The sequence below is a fragment of the Vidua chalybeata genome, chromosome 12, assembly GCF_026979565.1.
Source record: "Vidua chalybeata isolate OUT-0048 chromosome 12, bVidCha1 merged haplotype, whole genome shotgun sequence".
Taxonomy (NCBI): domain Eukaryota; kingdom Metazoa; phylum Chordata; class Aves; order Passeriformes; family Viduidae; genus Vidua; species Vidua chalybeata.
In genome coordinates, this window is record NC_071541.1 from 7,554,464 (window position 1) to 7,577,816 (window position 23,353).

At 46.6% G+C, this 23,353-nt stretch overlaps 1 protein-coding gene across 10 annotated transcripts in view; it reads left to right on the forward strand.

The window, feature by feature from the left end:
* The window catches only part of CADPS (calcium dependent secretion activator), a 206,935-nt gene extending 187,416 nt beyond the window's left edge, over positions 1-19,519 (forward strand). For all 10 annotated transcript variants that reach the window (XM_053953714.1, XM_053953716.1, XM_053953720.1 and 7 more), the window contains 2 exons: positions 16,363-16,467; positions 18,190-19,519. In XM_053953714.1, the coding sequence (XP_053809689.1) occupies positions 16,363-16,467; positions 18,190-18,369 (285 nt within the window). In that variant the 3' untranslated portion in view covers positions 18,370-19,519. The remainder of the gene's footprint in view (positions 1-16,362; positions 16,468-18,189) is intronic.
* Positions 19,520-23,353: the final 3,834 nt, after the last annotated feature.

Sequence of the window (23,353 nt, forward strand, 5' to 3'; positions counted from 1 at the left end):
CAGCCTTTTGCCCCTCTCACCTAACCCAGCAAAGCAGCATGGTCATTGGGTTTTTAAGCTTCTTTGGTCTTATTTTCCAAGGACATTTTAGGTACTAACTACCTCTTTAATAAGAAAGAGAAGAGGAATAATCAAAAATGGTATTTATGATGCTAAGTTAGAGTTGGACATTATTTTGTTCCTTCTTCTCCCAGCATGGCAGGGGAACAATCCTCTTAGCTGCAATTTGTCCAGGCAATGAGATTATTAACACTTTCACAGCCAGGTCCTCAGCTGGTTTAGTGCAGCAGTGCTGGCTTGCCCTGGCCAACTCTCAGTCCAGTTTAGGCCGTTGTATGACAATAGGGGCAGCAGTGGCAGCAAACAGCTTAAACCCGCCTGCAGGCAAGTCCTGTGCACCCAGTGGGGTCCCAGTAAAGACACGGTGTGGGGCTACATCCCCTTTCTGCACAGTCCTGAGCAGTGCAGGAGCAGAGGTACACAGTGCAAGGTTGTCTATTGCAGGTTTTGTGGGGTTTGAACTCCTGGGATACCCCTAATCCCCACACTTCTCTGCAATCCTGCCCTGTGTTCTCATTTATTCCCCATTTTTTTCCTCGGAAGAGAGGCTGCAGAGTGTGTTAGGCCATGTCCCCAGAGACACTGGGTTAATATGTCTTTTCTTGGTATTTGCCATGATTTCTTAGCTCAGAAACCATCTCTCTTCCCCTGCATCGCCTGACTTGCTCGTGCCTGCAGAACAGGGCTCTGCTCTTTGGGAGATACTGGTGTTTGTGGCAGATAATTGTTATATTTCTGTGTGGTCTCTGAGTTAATCCTCTTAATTCTGCAAATTAGTCAGGATGGGTTTTCCCCCCCTCCCTGAAATAGAGTCATCTTAATTTTAAAAATCTGTATTCTTGGGATCATTGAATGAACAGATTGATCGTGGAGTTCTGGTGGTAATCAAAACCTAACTAGCTTTTTGGCAGTGCTGTTTACTGCAGAGTTACATGACTTATTTACTTGGCCTGGTTCACTAATTTGATAACATTTAAAGCTAAAACACTGTAATAAGGCCCATTGGTAGAGAGCAGTGGTAAGAGAGGAGTTTCAGAATAGCATCGTAGCATCCTCTCCCTGCACTCCCGTGCCTGGCTGGGTGCTTTGGGATTTAAACGCTATGGTACTTTGCACACAATGCAGAAGGATCACAAACTCTGTGTGGTGCCTGATAGGAAGTAAAATTTTATCACTTTTTGCCCAGAGAGGGAATGCAGAATGGAACTTTTTGTAGGAACAATGAGGCAGAAGCAGGCGGGTGTATCTTAAACATAGGAAATTATCTTCAGAGTGATCTTGAGTCTTCAGACCAATCCTGAAAAATTCAGATCCCCTTTGTCTTAGGTCACTCAGAATTTCACAGGATCAGAGTTTATATATCTGTCATTTTGTCTGAAGACAGTGGGAGTTTTACTTGTGAGGGTTGTGCCCTTTGACAGAAGTTATTCCTAGATCCATGTATGTGTGTATATCTTTACAAACACCCTTAGATACTCACAGTATAGGTTTCAACCCCTCGCAACATATGTGATCCAGAAAGTCTATGATTGACTAGTAGATAGTGTGAATGCCAACCTTTCTTCCACATAAATTGGTAAACACTAATGTAAAACATAGGGTGACTATTTCCTCCCCAGCCAAAGCGAGTAGCACATGCACAAAAGGCTACTGAACATCGGGTGAGCTCCCCGAGATCCTGCGAATTCCAGCATCCTGATGCAGTCCCTGAATAGCGCAGATGGCATATTTCTCTCTGATGATTAATTCAATATCTTACCCAAAAAAACAAAAACATGCTTTTGATATGAGGGATCAAAACACCAAGAGAAGCTCCTAAGATTGCGAGGACCTAAAAAAAAAAATTAATTTATTTTTTTCCTCCTTGTACTTCTTGAAGACACCAGCCTGAGTAGAAGATAAGGATTAAAACAGATGTGCTTAGTGCTAGTTCATCTGCTTAAATCTAGCAGTCTCTGAGATCAGTGATTAAAAAGCCATCTCTAACTTTGATGAAATCCACTGCAATGGTAATTCTGTGTCTCTGATCGCTGTCTTATGGGCCTCATGTCTGCCTAAACCGGACATAAAAAACATTTCACTGGAGATGATACATGGATTATATGGGTCAATTATACACTTAATCTGCCTTCTGGAGATTAAGTGTGCATGGATTGACCCTGCGTATTTGGCTTGTCCTTGGCAGTTATCAGATCAGGAAGGTTGCCTTTACCAAAAAGTCTGGTAAGAACTTAATCACGCAGTGATACTGCCCGCCGAGGTGGCAGCAGCCACCGTGCTTTTTGCAGAAGGCAGTTTTACCACTTCACTGTCACTGTGAGTGTTCAGCTCCCTTGGTCTGTGCCACAGCCGGGATAGCAGACGGAGAACTTAACTCCGGAAACGAGAAATGAGCCTGTTCTTCTCTGCAAGACAGAAATGGCTCTTAGTCTTGATGGCAGGGTGGGATTAGCAGGGTCTGGCAGGTGTAGCAGGGAGGGCAGTGGGGAGACCAGGGTTTGCTCTGCCCTCAGCTGTCCTCAGTGCAAAGGAACAGTCACTCCAGGTCCTCTCATCAGCTAGAGGAGCCAGCATGTCCTTCCCACCACCTTCAGGGAGGCAAAAGCCCCTGGCTGAGGCTCCAGCATCAAGTCCTGTCCCTCAGGCTCAGCTGAGTTTGTCTTTGAGGAAGCCCCAGTGAAATCCCAAGGCAGATGTTGCATCTGGTGGATTTTGATGGATTTTGGGAAGAAACCAAAATCCCTCATCCAGGAGCCCAGCAGGAGTGCTGGGGACATGGTGCAGGACAGTCCTCATGTTTCCAAAGCAGGCTGCCCTTGCTGGTATCTGACTTGTAAATATCAGAGCTAATAAGGATGCAGGACACTGTGTGAGTCTCAAGACTTCAGCAGAATCCCTATACACACTTCCAGGAGCCTGAGTAAGCATTTGTCACTGGAGGATCCACAGGCAGCTCAGCATATGTTTCAGTACCTACACATTAGAGCCTGATAGCACACCTGAGTATATTGAAAAAATACAAAGCACAGCTAGATCAGTTAATTCAGAAAGTCCTCTGCAGACAGTGAGGCATCATTAGTGATAGTTAATATTAGTGATAGCTAAATGATAGCTTATTCTTAAAATTGAAGCGTTTGCCCTTAGCAGGGTTACTCACTTGAATTTTGGCAGCTCCTTCAAGGCATGCTTGCAGGATCATGGCATTTCTTGCTAGACCGTAAGGCTTTTACGGCACAATCAAATGCCAAAACAGAGCCCTTCCCATCCTCCCTTCTTCCCCTCTCCAATCTCAAAAGCCTGGTTGTGAGTCAGTGGAGCTACTCACTGTGAGTTAGAATTACTCACAGGAGGCCGGGTTGCAGGATCAGGGGAAGAACGGATATCAGGCTGCGCGCTGGGCTCCCATCTCGTATCTGCTTGTAGCCACACTCACCACTTTCTCTTAGACAGACAACAACCTGTTTCCCTCCCACGCAGCTAGACTGCTCATTAGGGCACTAACTCTCTCCCACTCCCATCCTGATATGGCCTCCACTGAGCTATTTCTTCTCCGTTGTTTTTTGCTTTTTTTTCCCCTCTCTCCCCTTCCAGAGCGAGTTGTGAAATTAAGACAATTAGGCACATTCATCTCAAGGGATCACAGCTTACATTTCCCTCTCTGTGCGTCTTTGGAGGAGCCAGAGCCATGCAGTTTCTGCTGCCCTTTGCTGGCTTGGCAAGGCACGGACCTGGACCTGGAGTTGATCTCACTGCAGGACTTTTGCTGGAAAAAAACATAAAATTGTGGTGGCAGTTGTCAGTATATCTTCTAGGGGACAAATTCTCTTTGTCCAGAGTAGGCATAGAGTGCACTGTCCTTCTGCAGCCTCTTTTTCTCCCCATGTGCCCTCTTGGAGTCACAGGGGAGTAGGGAGACAAGCTTAGCACTGACACCACTCCTCAGAAGCAGCCCTAGTCCTCTGATATTCCCCTCTGTTAGCTTCACACAGCCCAGGCATGCACTGGGCACATGGCCTTCTGGCTCCCCCTCAGCAAGGCTTCTTTCCTGAAGTGCTCATTTAAGTAGGCTCCATTTAATTTATTTTAGGGAGAGTCTTAATAAAATAAATCCTAGATCTGTCACTGGATTTTACATGCTTGAAAGGGGTTTCTTCCCCTCCTAAATGTCTTTATCAGAACAGCTTTTCATGTTCCAGTAGACATTTGGTTGAAGACAGTTAATTTGATTTCTTTTCCAGAGGAGATTTTCCATTAATCATTCTAAGAAGGCAGACTGATTGCTCCGTTACGTTAAGGTCAGCATAGGCTTGCTAACATCATCTGCACCGTGCTTTTGAGCGTCAGAGATTTGTGTTTTGGGGCTGGCACTGAGTGAAAGATCATTTATTTCCTGGTAGATGTGAGTAGCCAAGGCTTTGGGGAAGCAGGAGCATGGAATTCTCCATCCAGAGAGAGCCTTTTTCTGAGCAGCCTCTGACCAGGAGCTCTCTGCACATCCATGACTGCGGACGAGTTACACGGTGCACTCTGCCTTCCAGCGAAGTTTCAGAGGCTGTAGCTAACTGGAGCTCCAGTTCTGAGGGCCGTCAGGGAGGAGAGCCCGGAGGTGGCTGGTGAGCCGCGGCTCATGCGGGTCCCAGCTGCGTCCAGCGGTGCGGGGAGCGTGGGAAGGGCCGGGACGCGCCGGTGCCCGCAGGTGTGCGGGGCTGACCCCAGCCCGCGGGGCCGAGCCGGCGGCTTTGCTCCCTCCCTGCAGGCTGTGCAAAGAGCCTTTGCCCAAAGGAACTCTCGGTGCAGGGCAGAGCCCCTGCGCGGACAATGACGAATTGTCTGATTTCCAGCAGCGCCTTCAATCCGTCTTTTCCTTTTCTCCCCCTGCATCCCGGCCCCACACAATTGCTGCTCAGCCCGCGCCAGCCAGCGGTGCGTGCCAGATTAGCCGTCCCAGGTCATTTTGTTTCTCTTGATCTGCGGCTCTTTCCTTTCCCGGTGCTCGCTTAAGCCTGGCCCTGGATGTATGATATCAGCATTCAAAAATGCCTGGTGGGACACGGGCAGGGAGCGCACTGCGTCCGGTGTTTAACCCCAGGAAGGAGAGAGACCAGGGGAGCTGCTGCAATCAGGGCCGAGATGTCCAGGCAGCCTGTAGCTACTTTTTTGGAATTTGCAGGCTATAAAAGAAGTAGATAAAGTTTATCAAGTCCCATTTCATGACAGCTTCTAATTTAAAATGATAACAAGTATAATGAAAGTATTCTATAACATGCATTGCTGTGCATCTTACTGAACAACTGTGCAGCCAGTTTTATCATCACTGCCTCGCACTAACAGGGCTCTGGAATCAGGACAGAAAAATAGCAGTTGTGTGGATATTGTGGTTTTACTAGGCTGCTTTATATAGAAACTCATATTTTAACATGTCAACTTCATTTCTTTTTTGAAAAATGGAAATAAGCAGAGAATATTTTATAAGTTAAAAATGTATTTGAAAGCAAGCATCCATACAGGAGTGGTTTTCTGTTTGTGTGTTTTTATAGGTTTTTATGCAGAAGCTCTTTCATTTAGGTCTGCAAATTCCTGCAAAGCAGCAGGTTTTTGGGGATTTAATTTGGCAGTTCCTAGTGAATGCTGTGCACTTTGCAGAGCTGTATCTGCAGTGAAGGAGAGAGAGCTCAGCACCAGAGCCCACCTGGTGCTGTGCCCAGGCCCCCGCTCTGTGTGCAGGGATATGGGATTCTCCATGCCAGCACAGCCTGGAAAGGCAGCGTCTTCCAGTTCAGGGGTTCATGTAGCCAGGACAGGCTTTACCTGTTACCTAAAAAGGGCATTTTCTGGAGGTGTAATTCAGTGTATAAACAGGATTAGGACTGTCCGGTCTCAGAGAGGAAATGAGGCACCTGCTGAGGCACTCAGCCTGCAAACCCAAAAGGTGTAAGCATGGGATGTCCCTGGTTTGAGGACATTGTGGATGGGAGAGAAATTTGGGGTGGCAGCCTGCTTCCTTCCCAGATCACCATGAGCACCAACTTCCTGCACCCCCTGCCATGGACCAGTAGTTGTTTGCACAGGGTCTCCCCTGCAGTTTTCTCTGCCTGCTGCCCTCCATCCAGCCCTGACCAGCGCATGGCCTGGCAGGTCTGCCCTCCTCAGAGCAGCAGCAGCACATAGCTGGGATGGATTCAGAGATGATCTCTGTGTGGGCTGGCATTGGTGTTTGCTCACAGCAAACCCCAGCAGATTGGGACCAGGATATCCCTGGCTGTATGAAGAGAGGAGCCAGCACTGCAGTTGCTTTTTCCATGAGATTCTTCCCAGGGCAGAAGGGGCACTGGCACATTCACCCATCACTTCTGCTGGGGATGTGAGCGTATGGGTCCTTGCTAGGCAGACTTTGGTGTCTGGCTGGCAGAGCAGACCACCCTGACATACAGCTCGGGGCCACCTGAATGAGTACAAGGCATCATATCCTCAGCATCAGAGTTGTTCCTCCTCCCTGAAGCAGCAGTAGTGTTGCAGATCCCCTTCTGGCTGTGTCCCTGCTGTGGGAAGCTTTTGCCCGTGTGCTGAAAGTGCACGGATCGCCTGCAAAGCCACTGAGGGTCGGCACAGACCAACCTGCAGCCACCATGGCATGTGGAGTCACAGCTGACAGGACATGGGTAGGTGTTACTGGTTCGTGCAGCACCAAGAGCAGGGATGAGCTTCTTGGGGACATGTGTTTGTTGGGGACCTTGGCCCCACCAACACATAAGGTATTGACCCTCCCTGTCCCCTCTGGAAAGGAATAAAATTTTGGGTTAAGAGCAGGGAGAAATCTGCAGCAGGGACCATGCAGGTCGGGCTGTGCCCCTCTGGAGAGCAGGGAATTTGTGCCATCCCACCAGCACAGGCAGCACCCCGGGAGCCCCGGCCTCCCTCCCTGTGGCACCGACCTGCCGAGCCCCGCCGGGTCCAGCCCGCCGCCAGTGAAGGGTGAGGCGGCAGCCTGAGCACGCCCTGGAGCCGAGATCCCCGAGCAGTGGGTGCTCGCAGGTGCCATATGTACTGCAAAGAGCGTGCGGCACTTCCACGCGCTGGGCTCTGCGCTCTGTGCGCATTCCGAGCGCTCTTCCCTGTTGGAAGGCAGAGCTCTTACGCGATTCAAAGTTGTTTTGTGGTTTATTTTTGGGAAAGGGGGGGAAAAGAAATAATGTAATTCGGTGATGCCATTTGCATCCTAGACAGATGATGAGTTGCTCTGGCTAGCAGCTTAACCCTATTAGGCAACGTTAGGGACTGTGACTTTATTAAATAATAATACAAATTATTTTCATATCAAGACCCTTTGACTTTGTAACTTCCTCGTATTGGTACGTTGTCAACAAGAATGAAATTTTGTAGTTAAGGAATATAAAACAGAGTAAAAGGCATCCAGAATTCACAGCTCTGGGGTGGATGTTGAAGAACACGCTGTGTGTACTCACAGTGATAGCATTATAGTGGTACATAAAATACCAGGGAAGAAAGTACTTTTACTTCAGTAATAGCTGTGAGTGTGACCTGGGAGACTCCAGACTTATTCACAAGGCTTTGGTAGAATAAGGTCAAAATTCTATTTAAAAAAAAGAGAGACCTCAAGGTTTCAGGGGATTTTTATCAGATTGCTAGCATTTTGCCAGATCTCTAGAATTTAATGTGGAGTTTTATAGTTCTGAAAATGAGGGTCATGTTGCCTGCTGTGAGGACCACTTGCCCAGAGCACTGCTGAGCACAGCTAACATTGGCTTCTCTCACAGGGCGAGGTGCAAACGTGGGGTCCCCAGTTTGGCAAAGGGGTCACAAATCCCAAACACTGACAGTTCATGCATACCGTTCCTGGACATACCAAGGCAAAGACCCTGCAGAGAAGTTAAATTAGCACAGTGCAAAACTGTCACCAAAGCTTAGATTTATTTTCTGAAAGATACTTTCCTAAGGGTCTGAGTTTGGGGTGAATCACCTTCCTACCATCACCCAAGGGCTGCCTGAAGCCCTCCCAGCGCTCTGCTGTGTGCTCCGTGGAGCTACACCAACAGACCTACTTTTGATGTTGGCTTTTCATACCTAACTTAGAGAATTATGTGCCACAGAAAAGCTGCCTAATGACCGGACAGCGTTATTATCTGGCATGCAGCAGCATAGCAGGACGATAACTATTTATTTACTCTTTGTGGATAATGTTCTGTTATTTTCTAATCTTTGGCAATAGCATGAGAGCATCTGATATATACAATATTGGTGTGTATCCAATTGTTTGTGAACATCCCAAGTTTTGAAACATGGTTGTGAGAGAGGAATATAAGCTTAAGCTTGAAAGGGTAAAAAGCAGAAAGCCCCACACGTAAATGCTATTATACACTTAATGAGGCAGGGTTTAAAAAAAAAATCAGCCACACAAGTTGGTTTTATCAAAGAAAATGTATAAATAACAACCAGTGATTCAGAGTGCCTCACAAAGGGAAAAGCAGGGACGGGAAGCTAGCACTTCACTTGTGGCATTCAGATAATTCTATTTACTACACTAATCTTTTGGGCTTAGCAATTGACAATCAATATATTATTATCAACAAGCGTTAATGCAAACAAAAAGCTTCTATTTCTTTTTTTAACTGTGTTCCCCTAAGTCCCTTAAATTTAATTAAAACCAGACAGCTCTCCTTCTAGTACAAATTAGAGTTAAAATCATATTAAATATTTGTTCCACGGGAAAACAAAAGTGTCAGCTTGTGCTACCAGGTTTGGCTGTTTCTTTTTTCCTCCTTTTTTTTTTTTTTTTTTTTTTTTTTTTTTTTTTTTTTTTTTACACACAGAGGGGAAAAAAAATACCAGCTACTCAAAGTTAAAATAAAGTCTCTCTCCCTCCCTCCCTGTCTCCCAAGACTACTGTCTATAACATGTTGTTCCTTATAGAAAGTGGGATATGGTGGCATTTGCTTGATTAACTTGCTCGACAAAAGTGACAGCTGCTGTGGGTGCATGTAGCTAAGCTGCACAGCGCAGTTCCGCCTTTGTACATCTGTCAGCAAAAAAGGAGGAATAAAGAGTGAAAAGAGACAAATTGGTCCCAAAAGGCAATCCATTCAACTCAGGAGGTTTGCTCTATTCAAGCACTCGCTGGGAATCTCAAGTGCTAGGTAGCTTATTCAATTTCATTCATTCTTTAGAATGAGCCCTCAAGTGTTTAATTTCTTATTCTGTTGAATAAAAGGGGAGCTTTTTTTTTTTTATTGGAAGCATTAATTGTAAGACTAGCTGATCAATGCCTGCAATATTAACTCATTGCTTATTTTATAGTTAGCTGCGTGCTCCGAGAGCCACAGCCGCTAAACTTATTTCTGTAACGTGGGCAGTGTCACACCAATTTCTGTGCTTCTGGAAAACCTGGGCACTCACAGCAATGTCGTTGTCAGTGCCCTGAGCCTTGTGCCCTGCCTAGCTTGGGGGAATGGTCCAAATCCTTGGCAGGTGTAAATCGAAAGAGTCACTGCGTCATTACTGGTGCCACCCATGGCTGCGGCCAGGACACGACCGAGCCAGATGCTCTTTGCCTGGGGCTTCAGCCCTGAGCCCACTGCAGGTTTGGGCCTCTGTGCTGGAGGAGGTTTTATACCTCCAAATGCTGAGCTGCCTTTGGGTGGTTCTTTGGTCCTCAGTGAAGGGCAGGGCAGGGGAGTCCTTCAGCAGGGCTCTGTGGAGAAATACCCAGAGCACAGTATGGATTTTGTTGAGTAGTGGCAAAGAAAGCTGATGAGAGGATGGGATGGGGTTTGCTGCATGGACAGGTCTCTGCTGCCATCCAGAAAATGTATGCTTGTAGGGAAGCAATGCGCCTCTTCCTTTTTCATTGTGTGGCAGAAGATCCATCTCGGTCTCCTCATTGACACTGGGCCGGAGTGGTGTTTGTGCTTGAGTGCCTGTGGCTTTTCACCCCCCTCAGCTCTGCCACCTCCTCCTCCAGGGCCACTGCCACATGTCTCAACTCAAGCTTTTCAGACACACTTGTGTCACCAAGGCCCTGTCCCTGCTCTATCCCCACGCTGCCAGCCTGGGGCACAGCACATCTTCTGCAGCAACACAAAACTTGGGTTTCCAGAACAGCCTGAAAAGCAGCTGGGCTCAGCTCTGCCAGCCTGGCCAAGACCTTGCTAGCAGCGCTTGGGAGCAGGGCAAGAGTCACTGCCCTCATCCACACCCAGCGTCCCAGCAGAGCTGGCTGTTGGAAAAGGGATTGCATAAGCTGCTGTGTATGTTCATGCTGGGAACATCTCTTTATTTCTGATAAACAGGAGTAGGAACTGTGCTGGCTGTGAGGCCCTGTGCTTTGGGCCAGCCGCCTTTACCAAGTTTTTGGAACAGCAATGACTGCCTGGAACCAAGAGCAAAAGAAACATTGAGGGAAGGTGGAAGGAACACTTTGGTGGCCATAGAAGACTGAATGGACAAGAATGATCCTTCTGTGACTGCCATAGGGAAATCTGGGCTTGGGGTTGCAGGGCTGCAGCCATTTCTGGTGTACAAACCTGGCTGTGCTGCTGGGCACACTGAGAGTGCAGGAAGGGACACACAAGGCTGGCAGGCTGCTCCTGAAGAGTTCCTGCTCCCACTCTCCACACAAGTCCTCCTCCAACACTGGCAGCTGTGTGCACAGGGCTGGTCCCCAGACAGCGTGTCCCTGCGCTGCTGTGGCTGCATCCCTACCTTCCCTGTGGAGATGACACCTGCTCAGGGGAGGTGGCTGCCGTGAATACATGTGACAACACCAAATACCCAGTTTGATTTCAGGGCCACCCAGGACTGGGCTGGACACAGCTTTGTCAGCTGTCCCCTACTGTCATCAGTTGCAAATCATTGCAGCCCCACTGTGCCTTCCACCAGCTGAGCTTGTGGCCCATTGGACAGGGATGCAAATGCCTGAAACAAAGAGTTGGTAATTTTATCTTTTTTTTTTTTTTCCTGGCTGATTAAATCACTTTGAGCTGTTACCTGAGAGCAGGTTCAGTTTTCCTTTGGGAAGTGAGGCCTTTCCTCACAGTCAGCCTTTTCCTCTCTCCCTTCCCACCTCTGTGGTCCCCTTGTTTCGTGCTGGCCAGCTCAGGGATGCTGTGGTGGCGTCCGCCCAGCAGCCAGTTCCTCATCTTTGAAACACCTTGAATTCAAGGGTTCATTTCAAAGCTGCCTTTCAGCATTTCAAAACAAGCCCATGTCCCGGACAAAGAGAGGGAGCCAGCCAGCATTCGGAGCCTCTTTGTGCCGTGTGTGTCACAGTTTTAAATAGATTTGCCCTGCTTGGATTGGTTCTGGTTGGAAAGCGAGTACTGAAATGAGAGGTCATAGGGGAGAGTTACTATGGTAATTGAGTAGTATCACCAGTAGTTTTGCTCTTATGAGCATTAAAGCACATAATAATAGACAAACAACAGTGGTTAAAGCAAGCAGGTAGGATTACTATGTTCTTTTGTCAGAAGTATATAATGTCTTGTAGTCAGTTTTAAAGACTTCTCAACCCCAAATCCACCCAGCAGTCACCTGCTGAGTAATTTTGTATGCCTAATCTCTAGCCCTTAACTACAAGCTTTCTGCTAATTTGAGGCAAATGGGTATTTTTGACACTAAATAGGGCAGTAAAGAATCCCTGACCTAGAAAAACTCTGTTCCAAGGCACTGAGAGCAGAAAAATATTCTTTCAGCATCCTTGTGAGACCTTTGGAATGACATAAAATAGCTTTGACTAAACTGTGCTGCAGCCTTCGATTAATGGTTTGCAGAAACTTGCTGAACATCCCTACTACAACTTCCCCCATAAAACTTGTCACTTCAGATTGCCATCAGCCACCACAACAATAATCATTTCATGCCTATTGCTAATTGCAAGCACAGCTGAGGCTCAGCAGGGTGCTCTTGCACAGTCCCAGGCCTTTATACCAGCCTCAATCTGTTGTATGGCACTTGTTCACACACAAAAAAACTACCAGTAAAGGCAGAAAGAGGCAGAGTCACAGGTTCCTTGTAATCCCTCTGCTACCCTGCTGACAACCCAGCCCTATAAGCATTCCTGGTTTTGTCCCACTCTTTACAAAAGCTGAAGTGACCTTAAGCTACTAGTATGTAAGCTTTTGAATGAAGAATACAGCTCCTTCAGGTGCCTTAAGAAGCAGTGTTGCATCTGGCTTACGAGATTCTGTTTGCAGCACTCCTGGGGTGAGCTGTGGCTTCCTGTAACATGTAAAATATGAGTGTGAACTCAAGGTTCATGGCAAGGAACAGGAGGTCATGCTTCCATTCAGCTCACACCAAAGAGAACGGGGGTTTGCAGATGTTCCTGGGTGTGTGTAATGACACCACCTCCCGGAAAGAACAGGAACCCAGCACAGGGCTGGGTTTTGATAAAATGTGCCACATTCAGTGTGCTACTTGCAGATTTATTCATACCAATTTCTACAATTTATGTATTCAGAGACAAACTTGCTATTTCAGGAACTTATTGATCATGTTTTTGCATTCAAAAAAAAAAAAAATGAAGGCAGAGGGCTGGGGAACAAGTAAGCTTATTGCTCAAACTGGTTGGGGTGTTGGATGGGCAACCATAGAAGTACACCTTTTGTAATGCTCCAGCTCCTCTAAATGCCCATCCTGGTGCATCCCAGCTGGTCCATGGCCCACCTCATCCACCCAGACTAGCACCCAGCAATGAGGGTTGCTGTGAAAGACAGGAGAACAGGAAGACAAGCCCGAAAGAGGGATTGAATTCCTGTCTGTACAAATACAGTACCTGCTTGCAGTGACTGGGCTCTGATAGTGTCTGCATTTCCTCTGCTGGGGCTGGGTCATGGTGTGCAGCCATGGGGCTGTGGTTTGCCTCTGCCAGAGCCCTGCGCCCTTCCCTGCTGACATCCTGCTGGAGAAGTGGTACCCACCATGCATCCATGAGGATGCAGGCTCCACAGCCTGTCCTCACCCTCACCCCCAGACTGAGTGTAAATTGTCCCCTAGGTGAGGGACAGGGATGTCAGCAGCACCAGTAAGGTGTGTGTGCTAGAGTGAGTTACATGTGGGGTTTTGTCCAGGGGCCTGGACCATCAGTGAGGTCTATTTGTTCTTTACAACCAGGCATGGGGAGTTTTTTGCAGAAAATATATTTATGGTATTTACTTTGATGTGCCCATGCCACAGCTGTGCCGTGGCTCCAGAAATGTGGCTGAAATGTGTTGCAAACCCCTTGGCAGAGCCCCAAAGTTCAGTATTTGGGCTGTGGCCTCTGCACCTTGTCTTTGGGGACAAGCCACAAGGCTGGAGCTGGATCCCCAAGGGAACCCTATGTGCCAGCATGAACCCCACTGCCCCTGAGGGAATGGCAGACCCCCTTGGAGAAAGCAACGTGGCCAGTGTCCCCACAGGACCACTCTGTGCTCTTTTGTCTGAGGTGAATACGTTTCTGTTTAGGAGCATTTGGCTTTTTTGTTGTTTTTTTAATAATATAGTCATATGCAAATGTTATCTTCTTTGGTAGGTTAGTCATGAATCAGAGGGCTTATGCGTCTTATAGCACATCAACACTAGCGATAGCTAAAGGGAACATTTAATTTATGGGCTAACTTATTTTTATGAATATGCAGGGCTGAAATTCAGCAGTTGGTGTGTGCTCTATGAAGTGACGTGACGGTTTTGTGTATCAAGATCAATGAATTAGACTTTGTCTTTTTCTCATAAAGCAGAAAGTCTTAGGAGTAAGTTGGCTTTGAGAAAGAGAGCTCCTTTCATGCAGCCGAGCGCTACGCCTGGCTGAGCCCTTGTCAGCCGGTGCTCGAGAGGAGAGGGGTGCAATTCACATTTGGTTCCAAGGATGCTGCATCTCCCCAGAACCCAGAGTGTTTGAAGTGCCCTCCAGAAACACAGAAAAACATTTCATTTTGCCTACTTGGAAGGTCTCACAGCAGCAAAGTCACCTCCGGGCAGAGGTTATGATTTCTGTTTGGGATCAGATAGCCCTGTGGGCGTGTGTGGCGTGGGACAGACAGAAATGGCAGGACCTGCCCCTGCCAGGGACTTCTCATCTCATGTAGAGTTGACACAAACACCCAGCAGATCGTTCTGTGGAAGATGGGAGGTGGCAGGGGAAGGGAGGGGGGGTGTGTGTGTAACACATGGTTGTGCCCTTCCTCTGGGGGCTCCGATTTGAAGAGGTGGCAGAAGGGGAAGGAGGTGTTTGGCTGACCTGGGCATCCATGTGCCAGCGCAGCCCTGGGTCACAGCTAATGTCACCCAAGAGCATGACTCAGTTAAGCACTGACTGCAGAAAAGCAGCTTTATGAACATTAACAATTTCTCTGTTTTGCCTGCGTGGGTCTGCAGCATTTCATGGGAACCCAGGCAGATCCCCCAGTGACAGCAGTTGCTCTGTGCCACCCAACCACCAGCTGGCTGTTGGCTGTCCTGGGTCAAGGTACTTGGGATCCCCAGGGGATATCCAGGGACACTCTTGACTTCTCAGACTAGTCCGAGGGATTGGAAGGTATGAAGCCCCACCAGACCTTCATGTCTCCTATGCTCATCAGGTCCACACCAGCTACCCAGATTGCTTCACTCTCTGTTCAACCCCGGTCTGATGCCAGCACCGCAGGTGACAGCTGAGAGCTCCCACTTGCCAGTCTCAATTAGTCTCATCCAAGCTCTTGCCAGCTTTCTGTCCTGGAGATGAAGGGTCAGCAGAATCTCTGCCACAAGTTGCAGGAGGTGTAAGCATTGAGCATGAGGTCACCACATGCCATTTCTTCAGTGGCTCTTTCATCTCCTTATTTCCTCAATTTTTTAAAGAGGTGGTGTAGAAATTAAAGTAGAGGAGCATCGTTGGAGCTGGGGGGAAAACTCTTCCCCATGCAGCTCCCGGGTGTACTGCCACACAGCTCAGAGATGTGTGTTGAGCACACATTTTTGTGGTGCAGGGCTGGTTTAGCTTAGACTCATTTGTTTGCTTTGGTGAGCCTCATGCCACCTTGTGGGTGCCAGTGTCAAAGGATGGAGGGAAGCAAATCACTGGCAAGTTTTGCAATTACAAAATGTTCATTTGTCTCCATTCCCCTGCTGTGCTGGCAGGAGGAAAGGGCACGTTCTGTGTCAGACACCCCCAGCCTGAGGGGGCACCGAGGGGGGTCACCAAGACCTGACTTGGACTGGTGTGAGGTTTCAGGCTTGTTGGGAGGCAGCTGCATTCCAGACTAACTTGGATGGTGCTCTGTCAGGATCCTCATAAAATGGTCTGGTGGAGTTTCTTTAGTATTTTAACTGGTTCTAGATTAATTGCATCTGGTCTGCAGTATGGGATTTGATCTCTGCATGTAAGAGAGCTCACGAGAAGGGTGCAACTGCCCATACAGAGGTGTGATGGGTTTTTGCCTGCTTTGTAACCACCCCTTGTGCTGAGCACCATGGGGAGGTTTTGTGGTTCCCCACCCACCCCCAAGCCCCTGCTTTTCCTCCTCTCAAGGGCTCACTGCTCATCTGTGTGGCATCAGACGTGCCACATCAGCCCTGCATGAGCAGGGCTCTGATCCACAGCCCACCAGAGCCTTCCTGCACTGCGGGAATGGCAGGCTGCTGCCACACTGCTGCGAGCCTTTTTCACAGACAACAGCACAATCTCAGCCCCTGGAGGGGTCCTGTGAGTTCAGCAGCTTGAAACAAGCTGATTTATTTTCTGCTTTTCCATCTTTCATAACTGTGAGGGTGAAACCAAAGCACTTCCTACACAGCCTGGGCAGACACCCACCCGTAGGTGCTTACACCAGTGTCCTTCCCCCCAGCCAAATCTTGCCCAGCATGAGCCTCCCCTCTGCTCAGCCTTGAGGTCCCAGACTCATCCTGTGGCTGTTTATGATTGAATTTGAAGATGGTAAGTAATCTGAGTGTGGGACAGACATCCTTAAAGCAGGACTGTGTTCTCACTGTGGGGGAAAGAGGTTAAAAACATGGCTCGAGCCAAACACACATCACTGCTGGCAAGTGCCACCAATGGCAAAATCAGATTACAAAACCTTGTGGCGCTACTGGTGGCCATTACCCTCCTAATAAGTTTATTTTTGTTATTGTTGTTATTAAAATTTAAAAGCCCATGCATGGAAATTCTGTGTAAGAGCAGATGCCAGTCTCCCCTCTCAGTCTGTGGCCCCCCCATGAGCAGGCTGGCAGGTGGCAAAGGTGGGTGTGAGGGGATGCTGGGGGCACAAGCGTCAGCCAGGGCATCGCGCACAGCCCCGTGTGGGTGCTGGAGAAGTCGTGTCTCTCTTGCAGCAATGGTACAGCAGCTCCATGAGCGTCGTGTGCACTTGGCTGACAGACCGCATGGACCTGCAGCTCCACATCTACCAACTGAAAACCCTCATTAGGATAGTAAAGGTAAGCTCCCAAGGTGTTCCCAGTGCCCCTCGCTGTCAGGAGGAGCATGTGTGTGTGTGCCTGCATGTCTGTGCTCTGTCACTGGCAGATAAATTAAGGGTTGGTTAAAATTCTTTAAAATAATTAAGAGAGCTATGTCTATGGCAAGCAGCACTGGATAAACAGGAACTTTGAATGCAGAGAGATGTAAAATACAGGTGTGCAAATAAGAGCAACGTAATTCCTTGCATTAAAAACAAAAACCAAATTCTCTTGCTATTTGACCTTACCTGTACAGTAAGTGCATCAAAATTGGCCTTTTTGTGGACAAATTCACTGATCACACCAGTGAGCTCTGGTGTTAAAATGGGTTAAATCAACCCAAAAGTTTTTAACGCTGTTTTGTTAGAAACATTTAAGCCCAGCTATGGCTCGTGATTATTGTCAGAATGCAAATGAGATTGTTCTCATAGTTAATTGAAGTTGTTTCTTTTACAATGGGTGTATATAACCAACTCTAAGAGATTACAAAGGTGAGATAACATACCCTGAAAGTAGCATTTTTTTTCTTTAAGTGCACGTGTATGTGTATATCTCTGTGTGTGCATGCCTTGGACTAATGATAATTATTTCAGTGTGAAATCACAGTGGTTTACATGAAATAATAAGATCACAGAAGGGGGTAAATATATTTTTGATCATTTTAGGTTCTATCTAATGCTTTTTGGTCTAGTATTTTATAATGTTTATGGTCTTGTGTGCAGTGAACACATTGAAGGCATGAATAAATTAAAACTGAAATGTATTAAATGTGCTTTTCATAACTGAAAACAACAGGCACAGACAGATTATTCCTACTTGTCAGCTAGCTGAGGAAAGCTTTTTTTCCTTGTGCTTTATTTATACCAATATTACATTCAAAAACAGCTATAACAAACCCAAGGACTTCTGAAATAGTAGAACAGTAAATAGTTTCTATGCAGAGCACAGAGCAGAATTAAATGAACAACGAGACCAGAGTTTTATCTCATAGAGTTGAGAAGGTTTTAAGCATAAATTCAAATAAGAGAAGTTAATTGTAATAACAAGGGAAGTATGGGAACCATGGAAATACAATTCCAGATTGAGGTGAAGAAAGGGAGATTTAAAAAAACATGTGCCCAATGCTTATATTTATACATCAATAATTTCGTCCAGTATCCTGGACTTAGTTTATTTAATCCCTGTACTGTAGGTTGGATTGTTTAATATGGAGCATTCCGGGAATGTGTAATCATGTCTGTGGGTACGGGGGATAAGCATCCTGCTGCTTGAAGAGAAATAACTGACATTAGAGGCGGGATGAACACATCCAGGAGCAAGGGAAGTCAGTTGGAGCAGAGCCCTTATATTTCTCCGATGTCTTTTTAGACACCAGCCCACCCTATGCAAAGCTTCCCCTGAGCTGCTTTGAAACTGCCCAGACCGGCCCACAAAGGCAGGGCTGGAGTCACAGAGCTGTAATTTGTTGCCCAAGGCACCCTAAAGGGACTTCTGCTACACCAGAGTGGTGGCCAGCAGAGATGCTCCTGTGGCCTCTGCACTTCCCAGGTGATGCAAAGTGTCCCCAAGGCTGGGATTTCCCTGGTATCCCAGCCTCTCCCATTAGTGACCCCAGACCCTCAGCACAGGGGCACAGGTTGAGTCCTGCAGCAAAGCAGGAGGGCTGGTGTTGGCCCTGACCTCTCCCTGTCTCTGCTTTAGAAAACGTACCGAGATTTCCGATTGCAAGGCGTGCTGGACTCCACCTTGAACAGCAAAACCTACGAGACCATCCGGAACCGGCTGACAGTGGAGGAGGCCACGGCGTCGGTCAGCGAGGGCGGGGGGCTCCAGGGGATCACCATGAAGGACAGCGATGAGGAGGATGAGGAGGATGACTAGGGAAGCTGGAGCAGCGGCTGGGGGTCGCCTGGTATCCGTGCATGTACCTCGTCTGTAACTCAGTTAGCCACATTAGGAATTTTTATGTCAGCTCTAAATGCCCATGAGAAGTTTACCAATACAAATGCCATGTTAGCTGTGTGGTAATAAGATTAGCACCTCTCTTTGATTCATCAGTTTCCTAATTTCATATCTATATGTTCATAAGCAATATGGAGCACCATTGTTTAATACTGTTAATGGAAAAACTACATAGAAAACATCCTAGGTGTGTCCCTGTTATTAAAGTTTAAACAATGCTTCATTAATGTACTGTATATACATTGATGGTAAATTGTTGTGAAGATGAGTGACTCGAGTCCTTTCATTTCTTTCTCTTCTGTGGATGCCAACTGCTTAAAATTAATTAAAAAAACAGCTTTGTTTTTAAAAGAAAAACCAGGCAATTACAAATGATTTTTTTGTTCTCTCTGTTCATTTAAAAACCAGAAAACAAACAAACCCAGACAGCCGTTTGAATCATTCTGCATCCTTGTTAAAGTACCAGGCTCTTCCCTTCAATATGCAGTTAACTCCATAGAGACTACATCTCAAAGGATTAGTCATTCTAATTGCCACACCAGATTAATCCTATCATTATGGATATATCATGCCACATTACAAGTCCAAAGCAGTTGTTTTATGTTGACGTTTGCTCCTCTAAATGTTACATTTTTGTTTAAATTTCAAATAACCGTGTATGTACAAAGACAACTTTAATTACAATCTTAGACTCTACAAATGTGTTTATAATAATATATTGAATATTTATTTCAGTAGATTGTAACCATAATTTACAATTCCTCTGTTTCACAATGGTTTTTATATATGTCATGTACATTGCATTTTGACCAGTAACTGCATGTCCATCAGTTCCTTCTCCAGAGCTTTTACTTTCTGTGTAAAATAGTGATCCATCTTGCTTTTTTTGCCTTATACAAGCCGACAGTTGTAAAAGTGTGAGAACTGTGGCTTCTCAATAAATAACTATTCAGATGTCCTAATAATAAATTATGGAGTCTTTTTATGTCTGCCTTAGAAAAAAAAAAAACAAACCAAGCTGAGATGTAAGAGCCCCAACCTCACAGAATAAAGGCATTTTCTTTTCTCATGGGTGTTCTTTAGTTTATTAATTAAGAAGATGGTTTCCCGATTTGCTCCCCATGGTCAGGATTGGGAGCACACTGTCTGTTCCCCAGGTACAAGAGCATTTCTGCTATGACCACCACAGCTGATTCCACCATTATCTGCACTCTGTGTCCTATGATTTGTCCCTCAGCATCTAATTGATGTCTGCTCTGGTTCAGCCCCTGTTATTGTATTGCCATCAGCCTTACCCAGCACTTACCCTCTTTCAAAAGGCCTCAGTTTGTATTTTAACTTCTCCCAAAGCTGGCTTAGTGCAGCAGCAGGCAGGGCAGAGAGAAACCCTGAGTTGAAATTAAATAAAAGTGTGGTTTGATGGAAAACATGTTTAATGGAAGCACACTTGAACTGGCTGCCCAGAGAGGTCATGGATGCCCCACCTCTGAAAATGTTCAAGGTCAGGGGCTCTGAGCAACATGGTCTAGTGGAAGGTGTTCCTGCCCATGGCAGGGGGTTGGAACTGGATAATCTTTAAGGTCCTTTCCAACCCAATCCATTCTGTGATTCTCTGTTAGCTGAGAGTTTTCTGAGAGGTTTTGAAGTTCCTCCCTCCCTCCCATCAGCCAATTCACACCAGAACTGGTTCCTGCTAGCCCGGGTCTCAGTCATTTGAGAGCAGAAGAACTGGTGTGCTTTACCCCCAAACACAAAAACCTATTGCCAGCCTGGGGAACCAGGACAAACATTCATCCCTCACAAATAAAAGATGGACAAATGGAAAAACATCCTACCTGGATGAGCCTTCCTGACATAATGAACAATTAAACTTAAACCTTCTTCCAGAGCCCAAAAGACATGAGACCCACCCTGGACATATGGGAGGAGATTGGGACCTCTGGAACTGCCTGTGAAGGGGGTGTTGAGTCCTGGACTGGGCTGGGATAGTTATGGAGCCTGGAGCATATTCACCTGCAGTGCTGGATTTTGGGTCCCTTCCCTCTGTGTCAGAGTTTAGCATCTGCTGTAGAGGTGCTGTGCAGCCCCACCTGGATGGCCACACCCTACACATTCAGCATCCACCTTTCCCAGGTGTCCTGGGAACACCACCCCCTTGGAACAGGGGCATTAGCAGGGGCTTCACTTTAGGAGTGGGTGGTGGATGTGCACATTTAGTACCATTTACATGTTGAGAAGCCATCTGACGCACCAGGACAGACGAATTTTGAACCCTGACTGTAGCCCAGCAGACTTGATACTTGTCTTGCTCTGTGCTGCTGGTAGACAGAAGCATTGCCAGAAAAAGCTGCTTCTCAGGACTTAGGCAGGAGTATGGCTTCATGACCACTGACACAGGAAGCTTTTCCCTCTTCTTACCCAGGCTTTATATGTGCAACTACTTGGCCCTGAGTCCTTGGAGGAGCTGGGGTAGTAGTTGAGTGTTTAAGTCATAGTCAGTCTATCAAAACCAGTCAGATGCAGGTTTGCCATTGGCATGCAAACAAAAAATATCTATTCCTTGACCTCATTGTGCTTGGAGCCTTCATTCCCACCCTGAAGCCCTCCCAGGACTTCCCTGATAAAGCAAGTCTCACAAGATATAAAGCAAGGAACAAACTGCAAGCACCACCTGGTCCTTACTTTCTAGGGGGTTGAGACTCACTTGAGACCCACACACATACTGCTGCAGACGTGTGATCATGCCCTCTTTATCCTCTCCCTCAGCTGCCCCAAATATTTGTGTGAAGGACAACAGCTCTGAGAGGAAGTCCTAGAAAAGCCTTGCTGGTCACCAGGCTGGTAGCAAAGAGCACTGAAGGACATTGAAATTTATAGCTCTGCTGGCAGTCAGAGCAGAGCTGAAGAAACAGCTTGATTCTGCTCTGGAAATGTCTCTTTTTTTTTTTTTTTTTTTTTTTAAACGCAAAATATTTATTGGGTAAAAACACAGCCCACTTCCACCTGCCACCTTTCAAAATAGTGAGCCCTGCTCAGTTTTTTGAATGAGAGAGTGTGGGTGCAGCCTTCAGGAGATGCTCCTTGGCTGTGCTTTGCTAACACACGTCGGTACCTCCCTAAAACAGCAGTGATTGGACACCCTCAACTGAGTGCCTCTGTCATGAGCAGTGACCCTATGTCCTGTGACAGCTTTTTGTGTCCTCAAACCCCAAAAAAGCACCCCAGAAATTCCCCAGCCCTGAGGCTTGACCACAGAACAGGGGAAGCATTAGCCAACTCACTATTTTTAAGGCACTTGCACCCCAAAGATGAGCTTCAAGGTTATGTACTTTAGTGTAAGCAGGGAGAAGATCCTACAGCATTGCTGCAAAGCAGGATTGAACCTCCCACTCCACAGTCTGCAGCCTGTGCCTGAGCAAAGGAGCGCACTATCCCCTGATCCCCACTGCCTTTAACCCTGCACGTGGCCAGGGGTGTGCTGGCAGCCTAACCCTCTCCTATAGTGCTGCACTGTGGTACCAGGAGTGGGAAGAGCCACCTTAGGTCAATCCTGCAGAAATGTCAAATCCAGAACGGTTTGGTTTTGCCAGAAAAAATATCAATCTGGGTTCAAATCCTTCCTGGTCACAGACTACAGTCTGGACAGGGCTCAGCTCCTGCAGAGCAAAGCTACACCTTGGGCAGCACCTGTAAGGGCTTGTGGATAGATAAGAGGACTGGCAAAGGTGGCTGAGGAATGCAAAGATCTGCTGCTGGTTCACTTCAACCCATTGCTGTAATGGAACGAGCTCCAGCAGTCAAAGGACTTGGTGCCAGTACAACTGCACCTAGATGAAGAATCTGCCCGTACAGTTATGTCAATCAGTTTTGGGAAAAGAGGAAAATTTCATTCTTCTGCCAGCAAAATTTTAAATGATAGATCAGGCCAAAACTTCTCTCTTATTTACAGGGAAGTCCAGCGAAAATATCCTTTTTTTGACAGACTTACTTAAAGCATGTGGCATGGAGACTGAAAATGCTATCAACTATTTGACTGACAAGTGTCAGCAGCTGTTCATCCAATTTGTTTTATATTTCACCAACTAACAGATTCTTTCCCCTCTGTTGTAATGCATGTCTTCTGGCCCATAGGCATCTTAGAAATTGCTTTTCTGCCTTTCTAGTGACCAAAACGTCAAAAATATTAGAAGACAATTTGTGTTCAGAAGCATAAACAGGCATGCAACAAAGCAAAGATGATTTTGCCAACATTCAGGCTGTGTTCTTTTTTAAAAAGTCACAGCAAACCTAAGGCAAAAATTATTTCTCTAAGCTTTAAAAGAAAAAGCTAATGCAAACAAAGCACATGATAAATCAGCACAGGTTAAACCATCAACTACCAAAGGGAAAAGTTGCTATTTAATGGCCAACCAAAATGCAGCTGAGCTCTATATCAACCTCTGCACTTTAGCTGTGAAGTTCAGAACTCTGCACTTCCATCACCAGTATTTGTTCAAAAACCTGCTCCATGTTGCCAGGATTCAACAAAGCCACTGTTGTATTAAGCCAAGCCAGCCTAGGAGAGTCCTTTGAGCCATTCACAAAACCCAGCCCTCTTCATCTTAGGTCTAGCACTGTTTTCAGAACTCTTCAATCCCCACTAATAATAATAAAATTATTGCAGTTTTTACCCATCATGAACTTGCTGGACTAAAAAAAGCCTTTGTGAGCTGTATTGCATGATGTTTCCTTTAATCAAACATGTTTAGGCTTTCAAGCTAAACCTGAAGTGATATTTTCCTCAGCCTTTCTAAAAGATACATATTCCATTTCAAGTCATAAATCCGCATTTGTTGTAACTATGCAAAATATGGGAGAAAAAAAGTGCAGAGATTATATGCAATCTGCCAGCAGAGTTGTGTGC